This window comes from Paramormyrops kingsleyae, chromosome 20, assembly GCF_048594095.1.
Source record: "Paramormyrops kingsleyae isolate MSU_618 chromosome 20, PKINGS_0.4, whole genome shotgun sequence".
NCBI classification, from domain to species: domain Eukaryota; kingdom Metazoa; phylum Chordata; class Actinopteri; order Osteoglossiformes; family Mormyridae; genus Paramormyrops; species Paramormyrops kingsleyae.
The window spans coordinates 20,391,604-20,403,843 of NC_132816.1; the positions used below are offsets into that span (position 1 = coordinate 20,391,604).

Consider the following 12,240-nt stretch of genomic DNA (forward strand, 5'->3'; position numbering starts at 1 on the left):
ATGCAGCTGCATGATAAACTTCCCATAAACGTACAGACAGATTTTGCACTGTACCATTCTTAGTAGTGCAATGGCACAAAGACAATACTACATATATTCTTACCTCTTGCAACGCGAGCAGCAAAATCTAAAACACAAGCCTTGCTATAGCGGAGACCTGGAAGCGGTCACGTACGGCAGACAATCAGAACCGTAAAAACAAGTCCCCCTTTCGGCGAATGTCTACTGAGCGTAAAGAAAATGTCTGCCGCGAAAACAAAATGTCCGCCACAGAAAGGCGTCTTCGCCGCTATGCCGAATTAATGCTTTACCAGCTTATCCTTTTATAAAGTTAGTTGTTTAATCTAAATTAATATTCCACAGACTTAACTCTTAAAGCATATAGCAGCAAACCTTTAACATACAACTAAAAACACCTTCGGCTGACAATCACTTGTTGTAAACAATAACTACTAATCGAATTTTAATAACACAGAAGGATTTCAAACATCGCCAGGCTGTTTCAGAATACTTCGTTTTTGCTTAACTCGATAACATGTGTTATTGTAGGGAGTCCGGGCTAAATGTTAGTAGTTTCGGTTGCAAACCTACAATCGATTTGTACGACAGACACGCGTATTTAATAAATGCTTCCCAGCGATTATTAATTGCTTTTATAAAACCAAGACCGAACTGAGAATACTAAAAAAAAACCTTAGCACATCTTAAACCATCTAAAAACAGAAAACAGCAAATCGTCAACAAACAACAATTTAAACAACAATTAAAAAGATGTGTCGTCAGACAATATTACATATATTCTTACCTCTTGCAACGCTAGCAGCAAAATCAAAAAGACAAGCCTTGCTATGGCGGGGGGAAGCGGTCACGTACGGCAGCCAATCAGAACCCTAAAAACACATCCCCCTGTCGGCGAATGTCTATACTGAGCTTAAACAAAATGTCCGCCTCAGAAAGGCGTCTTCGCCGCTATGCCGAATTAATGCTTAACCAGCTTATCCCTTTATGAAGTTAGTTTAGTCTAAATTAATAAATTCCACAGACTTAGCTCTTAAAGCATATAGCAGCAAACCTTTAACATACAACTAAAAACACCTTCGGCTGACAAAGAGCATATGATAACCCAATTAAAAAAGTAATAAAGTACAAATCCGACACTGACCAAAAAGCAATCATTTGCGTGCCGTTTGCGGTAAATTCCTTGTTGTAAACAATAACTACTAATCGAATTTTAATAACACAGAAGGATTTCAAACATCGCCTGGCTGTTTCAGAATGCTTCGTTTTTGCTTAACCCGATAACATGTCTTATTGTAGGCAGTCCGGGCTAAATGTTAGTAAACGAAAATAAAGTTTATTTATTTAAAACTGAGGTACGCCTATCTAAAATCCAACAACAAGCAATCCAGCGAAAGAGGAAATGCTGCTTTCTGAAACTGACCGCAGCCGTTCGTAAAACTATTTATATTCATGGCTATATTTCACTGTTTGCCCGCTTTTTAGTCTTCACCGAGTAGGCCTATAGTCAATTAAACCGCAGATAATACCTAAGTAATAACAGGCGCTCTAAAACTACTAAAACGTTAAAACTGGACTGCATTATGCGTCTAGTTTCGGTCGCAAACCTACAATCGATTTGTACGACAGACACGCGTATTTAATAAATGCTTCCCAGCGATTATTAATTGCTTTTATAAAACAAAGACCGAACTGAGAATGATACTAAAAAAAACCTTAGCACAACTTAAACCATCTAAAAACAGAAAACAGCAAGTCGTCAACAAACTACAATTAAAAAGATGTGTCGTCAGACAATATTACATAGCCTATATTCTTACCTCTTGCAACGCGACCAGCAAAATCAAAAAGACAAGCCTTGCTATGGCGGGGGAATGTGGTCACGTACGGCAGCCAATCAGAACCGTAAAAACACGTCCCCCTGTCGGCGAATGTCTACTGAGCTTAAACAAGAGAAAGGCGTCTTCGCCTATGCCCAATTAATGCTTAACCAGTTTATCCCTTTATGAAGTTAGTTTAGTCTAAATTAATAAATTCCACAGACTTAGCTCTTAAAGCATATAGCAGCAAACCTTTAACATACAACTAAAAACACCTTCGGCTGACAAAGAGCATATGATAACCCAATTAAAAAAGTAATAAAGTACAACTCCGACACTGACCAAAAAGCAATCATTTGCGTGCCGTTTGCGGTAAATCCCTTGTTGTAAACAATAACTACTAATCGAATTTTAATAACACAGAAGGATTCAAAACATCAAGATTTCAAACATCGCCTGGCTGTTTCAGAATGCTTCGTTTTTGCTTAACCCGATAACATGTCTTATTGTAGGCAGTCCGGGCTAAATGTTAGTAAACGAAAATAAAGTTTATTTATTTAAAACTGAGGTACGCCTATCTAAAACATTAAAACTGGACTGCATTATGCGTTTAGTTTCGGTCGCAAACCTACAATCGATTTGTACGACAGACACGCGTATTTAATAAACGCTTCCCAGCGATTATTAATTGCTTTTGTAAAACCAAGACTGAACTGAGAATGATACTAAAGAAACCTTAGCACAACTTAAACCATCTAAAAACAGAAAACACCAAATCGTAAACAAACTACAGTTAAAAAGATCTGCCGTCAGACAATATTACAAATACACTTACCTCTTGCAACGCCAGCAGCAAAATCTAAAATACAAGCCTTGTATAGCGGACACCTGGAAGCGGTCACGTACAGTACGGCAGCCAATTAGAACCGTAAAAACACGTCCCCCTGTCGGCGAATGTGTGTCAATATGTTGTAATTACATATTCTAAACTACAAACATTTTCTGATATATTAGACTGTGAAACTAACATATTTGGCAAGCTTGTAATAAGTGTAGTCTAACAAAATACAATTAAGCAAATCGCCTGCACTGTTCATTAGCTCAGAAAATGCGGGCTTTGACACAATTTAATGTTATGAAAATGAGCTATACAAATGAACAGTATATTTTCATGAGAGGTCGATTTGGCTACATACAGTATGTATATGCTCTCCTCTCAATAAATAGAACATTTTAAATCATAATGAAGTTCACAAACAAACATTCCCATAGTACGATTTGCCTTTAAACCCAAACAACTTCAAAAACATGAAACATTCACAGTCAATTTGACGTGGTTTTACTTTATAACACATAAAACACAAACCAAAATACAACCGAATTCGCCCTTCTCATGTAATACAAACTGTCATGTCACAAACAAATAGGTCAAACAAGAAGTAATGTACAGTACAATTAGTAGTCCCATACTACTGCCATTTACACAAACTTTATACAAAAAACTTCAAAACTTCACGCTCACAGCAACAGTAATGTACAGTACAAGTAGCCCTATACACCTGCTATTTACACAAACTTTATACAAAAAACTTCAAAACGTCACGCTCACAGCAACAGTAATGTACAGTACAAGTAGTCATATACTACTGCTATTTACACAAACTTTATACAAAAAACATCAAAACTTCACGCTCAGACTGTCAGAGCAACACAACAAACATATTAAACTAAAAACAGATCACGCTAATACAAAACAAACTACTCCGGCGAGTCATCACATCTCTAGCTAGACGAAGGGACTGCGCTATCTGCAATGTCTACAATAGAAGAAACGTTGCATTCGTCGTCAAAAGAGAACTGAAGGCATTCCTCAAAAAGAAGATGCTCTTCAATAGCTTCCTCTTTGTCCATTAATGATGTTATATTCCGTCGTTTTAAATAGTCCACCAGAGTACAGTGTCCGACAGTCAATGTATAATCTGCGCCGTCATCATTTTTCACTTTTAAAGTTCCGCGTAATACTTTTGAAAATGCCCCCGATTTCTGCAGCATCCTGCAGCTCTGGCATCGTGCAAACCTGCTCTGGCTGTCCCAAGTATCCTGCCGGCTTCCACACAGGGCACACTTCAGGCTTGCCTTAATCTCAGCTCCACATATGGAAGCCTTCACCGTCACAACCGATTCCTCTTCTTGTACAGCGTCCGCGTCTCCCACATCCAAATCGCAGATCTTCTCAATCATGCTCTCTACGGTTGTTGTTAGTTCCACTTTCCCTTCAAAAACTCTAGTCGAAAGCTCCGTAAAGACGTAAGATGAGTCAACCTCCACGTCATGGATCAGTCTCTCCCAAACGCAAAGACTCATCTGGGCAGTTCCATCAAAGACTGTGAATCTCTTCACCTCTTTGTCGCTGCCTCTAATGCTTACAGTTTTCTGCAATGACGCTGCCACGACCTTGGCTTTCACCAAAGGCACCTATAGGAATGAACACCAGTCATTACTTTTCTAAACTTCTCATCCAGAAATAGCGAAATTTTACAAAAGGTGTACATTGTCATTGCAAACTTATTCTTAAACGCACCTTCTTGCCTGCCGGCAGAGCTGTGACATCAACCAGTGTCTGCCTAACGGGTGCTGCAGGTTTCCGAAAAGGAAACGTCACCTTCGTTACAGACAGCTCGGTCAACTGGTTCCCCATCACGTCGAAGTCAGACGTGCCTTTAAAACCTACCAAAAAAAAAAAACCCAACAGACATTAATACATACTCAGTAACAACCATGTCCTGGAAAACTGTGCTCTGTAAAGCAATACTTACTCAAAGCCTTTCTGACATGTGTCAGGCGTATTGCCGTGCCATTATCTGAAGCTTGGCTGAACAGCGCACGCTTTCTCGGACTGAAGATGGTCACATCGTGAAATTCTTCACGTCCAGTCTGTAGTACAGCATTAAAAAAACCTCTGTTTTTAGTGGTGAATTTTAATGCTGAGATAGAGTGGATATAGCCACTGACTACGTCTGTGTCCATCCTCATTTTCTTCGCTGGAGTCTCCATGTCGAAAAAGCAATTAGAAAAACATGCAAAACACCCCAATATATATACTGCTGGGACATGCCATTAACCTCCCCTTATTACACGACTCTCTGGAATGCTTGATTCTGATTGGTCAGGTGAGACATTTGCAGGTTTGTTCTTTTCAAATAATAACCGCTCTTTTCAAATAATAACCGCTCCAAAGTAATAACGCATAGCCGCTACTACTTGTATGTTTAAAATGTTAGTCACATCGTACTATATCGTTTCGCCGAAAGATAAAAATGTTAATTTAAAACAAATATGCCAAGAAAATGTTTCAAATTCATATTCATATATTGTCTCGTGTAGAGTTAATGTTGTCTACACTGACTATAATTTATGTTTTTGTATTTGGGTACATATGTTTGTTCCTTATTTTATTTTTCCTTATTTATATAATTCTCTATGTCCGACATGGGGACTGCACCTAATTTAGTTGTACTTGTTACAATGACAATAAAGTTATTCTGATATTCATGTCCAGTTTTTTTCCTTATGTGGCAAGTAGCCGTGTAATAAACTGGATAATGTACAGGCAGCCGGTAATTATCGCGAAATAAGCCCCGACAGTGTGATACAAGAAGCGGAGAGTCTTGTATCATACTGAAGGGGCTTATTTCGCGATAACTACCGGCTGCCTGTACATTATCCCGCTTATTACACGACTCTCTGGAATGCTTGATTCTGATTGGTCAGTTGAGACATTTGCAGGTTCGTTCTTTTCAAATAATAACCGCTCTTTTCAAATAATAACCGCTCCAAAGTAATAATGCATAGCCGCTACTACTTGTATGTTTAAAATGTTAGTCACGTCGTACTATATCGTTTCGCGGAAAGATAAAAATGTTAATTTAAAACAAATATGCCAAGAAAATGTTTCAAATTCATATTCATATATTGTCTCGTGTAGAGTTAATGTTGTCTACACTGACTATAATTTATGTTTTTGTATTTGGGTACATATGTTTGTTCCTTATTTTATTTTTCCTTATTTATATAATTTTCTATGTCCGACATGGGGACTGCACCTAATTTCATTGTACTTGTCACAATGACAATAAAGTTATTCTGATATTCATGTCCAGTTTTTTTCCTTATGTGGCAAGTAGCCGTGTAATAAACTGGATAATGTACAGGCAGCCGGTAGTTATCGCGAAATAAGCCCCGACAGTGTGATCAGGACCCGACGCCAATGTTTCAAATTCATATTCATGTCCAGTTTTTTTCCTTATGTGGCAAGTAGCCGTGTAAGTAAGGGATAATGTACAGGCAGCCGGTAGTTATCGCGAAATAAGCCCCTTCAGTGTGATACAAGACCCTCCGCTTCTTGTATCACACTGAAGGGGCTTATTTCGCGATAATTAGTACAACGTGACTAACATTTTAAACATACAAGTAGTAGCGGCTAGGGGTTATTACTTTGGAGCGGTTATTATTTGAAAAGAGCGGTTATTATTTGAAAAGAACGAACCTGCAAATGTCTCAACTGACCAATCAGAATCAAGCATTCCAGAGAGTCGTGTAATAAGCGGGATAATGTACAGGCAGCCGGTAGTTATCGCGAAATAAGCCCCGACCGTGTGATCAGGACCCGACGCCAATGTTTCAAATTCATATTCATGTCCAGTTTTTTTCCTTATGTGGCAAGTAGCCGTGTAAGTAAGGGATAATGTACAGGCAGCCAGTAATTATCGCGAAATAAGCCCCTTCAGTGTGATACAAGACTCTCCGCTTCTTGTATCACACTGTCGGGGCTTATTTCGCGATAATTACCGGCTGCCTGTACATTATCCAGTTTATTACATGGCTACTTGCCACATAAGGAAAAAAACTGGACATGAATATCAGAATAACTTTATTGTCATTGTAACAAGTACAACTAAATTAGGTGCAGTCCCCATGTCGGACATAGAGAATTATATAAATAAGGAAAAATAAAATAAGGAACAAACATATGTACCCAAATACAAAAACATAAATTATAGTCAGTGTAGACAACATTAACTCTACACGAGACAATATATGAATATGAATTTGAAACATTTTCTTGGCATATTTGTTTTAAATTAACATTTTTATCTTTCGGCGAAACGATATAGTACGACGTGACTAACATTTTAAACATACAAGTAGTAGCGGCTATGCGTTATTACTTTGGAGCGGTTATTATTTGAAAAGAGCGGTTATTATTTGAAAAGAACAAACCTGCAAATGTCTCACCTGACCAATCAGAATCAAGCATTCCAGAGAGTCGTGTAATAAGGGGAGGTTAATGGCATGTCCCAGCAGTATATATATTGGGGTGTTTTGCATGTTTTTCTAATTGCTTTTTCGACATGGAGACTCCAGCGAAGAAAATGAGGATGGACACAGACGTAGTCAGTGGCTATATCCACTCTATCTCAGCATTAAAATTCACCACTAAAAACAGAGGTTTTTTTAATGCTGTACTACAGACTGGACGTGAAGAATTTCACGATGTGACCATCTTCAGTCCGAGAAAGCGTGCGCTGTTCAGCCAAGCTTCAGATAATGGCACGGCAATACGCCTGACACATGTCAGAAAGGCTTTGAGTAAGTATTGCTTTACAGAGCACAGTTTTCCAGGACATGGTTGTTACTGAGTATGTATTAATGTCTGTTGGTTTTTTTTTTTTTTTGGTAGGTTTTAAAGGCACGTCTGACTTCGACGTGATGGGGAACCAGTTGACCGAGCTGTCTGTAACGAAGGTGACGTTTCCTTTTCGGAAACCTGCAGCACCCGTTAGGCAGACACTGGTTGATGTCACAGCTCTGCCGGCAGGCAAGAAGGTGCGTTTAAGAATAAGTTTGCAATGACAATGTACACCTTTTGTAAAATTTCGCTATTTCTGGATGAGAAGTTTAGAAAAGTAATGACTGGTGTTCATTCCTATAGGTGCCTTTGGTGAAAGCCAAGGTCGTGGCAGCGTCATTGCAGAAAACTGTAAGCATTAGAGGCAGCGACAAAGAGGTGAAGAGATTCACAGTCTTTGATGGAACTGCCCAGATGAGTCTTTGCGTTTGGGAGAGACTGATCCATGACGTGGAGGTTGACTCATCTTACGTCTTTACGGAGCTTTCGACTAGAGTTTTTGAAGGGAAAGTGGAACTAACAACAACCGTAGAGAGCATGATTGAGAAGATCTGCGATTTGGATGTGGGAGACGCGGACGCTGTACAAGAAGAGGAATCGGTTGTGACGGTGAAGGCTTCCATATGTGGAGCTGAGATTAAGGCAAGCCTGAAGTGTGCCCTGTGTGGAAGCCGGCAGGATACTTGGGACAGCCAGAGCAGGTTTGCACGATGCCAGAGCTGCAGGATGCTGCAGAAATCGGGGGCATTTTCAAAAGTATTACGCGGAACTTTAAAAGTGAAAAATGATGACGGCGCAGATTATACATTGACTGTCGGACACTGTACTCTGGTGGACTATTTAAAACGACGGAATATAACATCATTAATGGACAAAGAGGAAGCTATTGAAGAGCATCTTCTTTTTGAGGAATGCCTTCAGTTCTCTTTTGACGACGAATGCAACGTTTCTTCTATTGTAGACATTGCAGATAGCGCAGTCCCTTCGTCTAGCTAGAGATGTGATGACTCGCCGGAGTAGTTTGTTTTGTATTAGCGTGTTCTGTTTTTAGTTTAATATGTTTGTTGTGTTGCTCTGACAGTCTGAGCGTGAAGTTTTGAGGTTTTTTGTATAAAGTTTGTGTAAATAGCAGTAGTATATGACTACTTGTACTGTACATTACTGTTGCTGTGAGCGTGACGTTTTGAAGTTTTTTGTATAAAGTTTGTGTAAATAGCAGGTGTATAGGGCTACTTGTACTGTACATTACTGTTGCTGTGAGCGTGAAGTTTTGAAGTTTTTTGTATAAAGTTTGTGTAAATGGCAGTAGTATGGGACTACTAATTGTACTGTACATTACTTCTTGTTTGACCTATTTATTTGTGACATGACAGTTTGTATTACATGAGAAGGGCGAATTCGGTTGTATTTTGGTTTGTGTTTTATGTGTTATAAAGTAAAACCACGTCAAATTGACTGTGAATGTTTCATGTTTTTGAAGTTGTTTGGGTTTAAAGGCAAATCGTACTATGGGAATGTTTGTTTGTGAACTTCATTATGATTTAAAATGTTCTATTTATTGAGAGGAGAGCATATACATACTGTATGTAGCCAAATCGACCTCTCATGAAAATATACTGTTCATTTGTATAGCGCATTTTCATAACATTAAATTGTGTCAAAGCCCGCATTTTCTGAGCTAATGAACAGTGCAGGCGATTTGCTTAATTGTATTTTGTTAGACTACACTTATTACAAGCTTGCCAAATATGTTAGTTTCACAGTCTAATATATCAGAAAATGTTTGTAGTTTAGAATATGTAATTACAACATATTGACACACATTTGCCGACAGGGGGACGTGTTTTTACGGTTCTAATTGGCTGCCGTACTGTACGTGACCGCTTCCAGGTGTCCGCTATACAAGGCTTGTATTTTAGATTTTGCTGCTGGCGTTGCAAGAGGTAAGTGTATTTGTAATATTGTCTGACGGCAGATCTTTTTAACTGTAGTTTGTTTACGATTTGGTGTTTTCTGTTTTTAGATGGTTTAAGTTGTGCTAAGGTTTCTTTAGTATCATTCTCAGTTCAGTCTTGGTTTTACAAAAGCAATTAATAATCGCTGGGAAGCGTTTATTAAATACGCGTGTCTGTCGTACAAATCGATTGTAGGTTTGCGACCGAAACTAAACGCATAATGCAGTCCAGTTTTAATGTTTTAGATAGGCGTACCTCAGTTTTAAATAAATAAACTTTATTTTCGTTTACTAACATTTAGCCCGGACTGCCTACAATAAGACATGTTATCGGGTTAAGCAAAAACGAAGCATTCTGAAACAGCCAGGCGATGTTTGAAATCTTGATGTTTTGAATCCTTCTGTGTTATTAAAATTCGATTAGTAGTTATTGTTTACAACAAGGGATTTACCGCAAACGGACGCAAATGATTGCTTTTTGGTCAGTGTCGGAGTTGTACTTTATTACTTTTTTAATTGGGTTATCATATGCTCTTTGTCAGCCGAAGGTGTTTTTAGTTGTATGTTAAAGGTTTGCTGCTATATGCTTTAAGAGCTAAGTCTGTGGAATTTATTAATTTAGACTAAACTAACTTCATAAAGGGATAAGCTGGTTAAGCATTAATTCGGCATATCGGCGAAGACGCCTTTCTCTTGTTTAAGCTCAGTAGACATTCGCCGACAGGGGGATGTGTTTTTACGGTTCTGATTGGCTGCCGTACGTGACCACATTCCCCCGCCACAGCAAGGCTTGTCTTTTTGATTTTGCTGGTCGCGTTGCAAGAGGTAAGAATATATGTAATATTGTCTGACGACATATCTTTTTAATTGTAGTTTGTTGACGACTTGCTGTTTTCTGTTTTTAGATGGTTTAAGTTATGCTAAGGTTTTTTTTAGTATCATTCTCAGTTCGGTCTTTGTTTTATAAAAGCAATTAATAATCGCTGGGAAGCATTTATTAAATACGCGTGTCTGTCGTACAAATCGACTGTAGGTTTGCGACCGAAACTAGACGCATAATGCAGTCCAGTTTTAACGTTTTAGTAGTTTTAGAGCGCCTGTTATTACTTAGGTATTATCTGCGGTTTAATTGACTATAGGCCTACTCGGTGAAGACTAAAAAGCGGACAAACAGTGAAATATAGCCATGAATATAAATAGTTTTACGAACGGCTGGGGTCAGTTTCAGAAAGCAGCATTTCCTCTTTCGCTGGATTGCTTGTTGTTGGATTTTAGATAGGCGTACCTCAGTTTTAAATAAATAAACTTTATTTTCGTTTACTAACATTTAGCCCGGACTGCCTACAATAAGACATGTTATCGGGTTAAGCAAAAACGAAGCATTCTGAAACAGCCAGGCGATGTTTGAATCCTTCTGTGTTATTAAAATTCGATTAGTAGTTATTGTTTACAACAAGGGATTTACCGCAAACGGCACGCAAATGATTGCTTTTTGGTCAGTGTCGGAGTTGTACTTTATTACTTTTTTAATTGGGTTATCTAGGGTGACCAGATAATCCATGTCAGGGAGGACACATTGAGCTAGGACAGGATTTGTAAAATACCATTTAAATTAAAAGGACCTGGATCTCAGTTAAGCACCGAATTCTTGCTGTGTGCTGATTGATCAGTCTCCTATAATCATGCATATGCCACTAATGTTAATGTGTAACAGCTGGATGAGTTTTTCAATCAAACCAGTCAAAGCACAAGAAGAAGTGAGCTATTTAGCCAAACACAGGTGCCTTTCAGTTTTAAAGTAGTTTGTAAAACCTGGAGTAGCTTAAAGTGTCCTCCCTGACATGGATTATCTGGTCAGCCTAGGTTATCATATGCTCTTTGTCAGCCGAAGGTGTTTTTAGTTGTATGTTAAAGGTTTGCTGCTATATGCTTTAAGAGCTAAGTCTGTTGAATTTATTAATTTAGACTAAACTAACTTCATAAAGGGATAAACTGGTTAAGCATTAATTCGGCTTATTACATGGCTCTCTGGAATGCTTGATTCTGATTGGTCAGTTGAGACATTTGCAGGTTCGTTCTTTTCAAATAACCTCTCCAAAGTAATAACGCATGGTCACGTGGTACTATATCGTTTCGCGGAAGGGTAAAAATGCTAATTTAAAACAAATATGCCAATAAAATGTTTCAAATTTATATTGATGTCCAGGTTTTTTCCTTATGTGACAAATAGCTGTGTAATAAGCGGTATAATGTACAGGCAGCCGGTAGTCATCGCGAAATAAGCCCCTTCAGTGTGATACAAGGCCCTCCGCTTCGCGTCGGGTCCTGATCACACTGTCGGGGCTTATTTCTGCGATAACTACCGGCTGACTGTACATTATCCCTTACATAGCGGCGAAGACGCCTTTCTGTGGCGGACATTTTGTTTGTGCTCAGTAGACATTCGCCAAAAGGGGGACATGTTTTTACGGTTCTGATTGGCTGCCGTACGTGACCGCTTTCCGGTGTCCGCCATTGCAAGGCTTGTCTTTTAGATTTTGCTGCTGGCATTGCAAGAGGTAAGAATATCTGTAATATTGTCTGACGGCACATCTTTTTAATTGTAGTTTGTTGACGATTTGCTGTTTTCTGTTTTTAGATGGTTTAAGTTATGCTAATGTTTTTTTAGTATCATTCTCATTTAGGTCTTGGTTTTATAAAAGCAATTAATAATCGCTGGGAAGCAGCCACACCAGCCGCAATAATCGCTGGCCACCAGC

The 12,240-nt window shown here is 38.8% G+C and overlaps 2 protein-coding genes and 1 long non-coding RNA gene across 3 annotated transcripts in view; 2 read left to right on the forward strand and 1 right to left on the reverse strand.

Annotated features, from left to right (window-relative positions):
• The window catches only part of LOC111848432 (uncharacterized), a 64,975-nt gene that overhangs the window by 43,797 nt on the left and 8,938 nt on the right, over nt 1-12,240 (forward strand). The window lies entirely within an intron of this gene.
• LOC140581349 (uncharacterized) lies at nt 3,162-5,473 on the reverse strand. The gene is made up of 3 exons (XM_072703866.1): nt 4,655-5,473; nt 4,420-4,565; nt 3,162-4,313 (listed from the first exon to the last, which is right to left on the reverse strand). Exons 1-3 carry the CDS (start codon nt 4,890-4,892, stop codon nt 3,621-3,623), a joined length of 1,077 nt encoding a protein of 358 aa, XP_072559967.1. The 5' UTR covers nt 4,893-5,473; the 3' UTR covers nt 3,162-3,620.
• LOC140581358 (uncharacterized) lies at nt 6,706-8,989 on the forward strand. The gene is made up of 3 exons (XM_072703909.1): nt 6,706-7,487; nt 7,579-7,724; nt 7,831-8,989. Exons 1-3 carry the CDS (start codon nt 7,250-7,252, stop codon nt 8,521-8,523), a joined length of 1,077 nt encoding a protein of 358 aa, XP_072560010.1. The 5' UTR covers nt 6,706-7,249; the 3' UTR covers nt 8,524-8,989.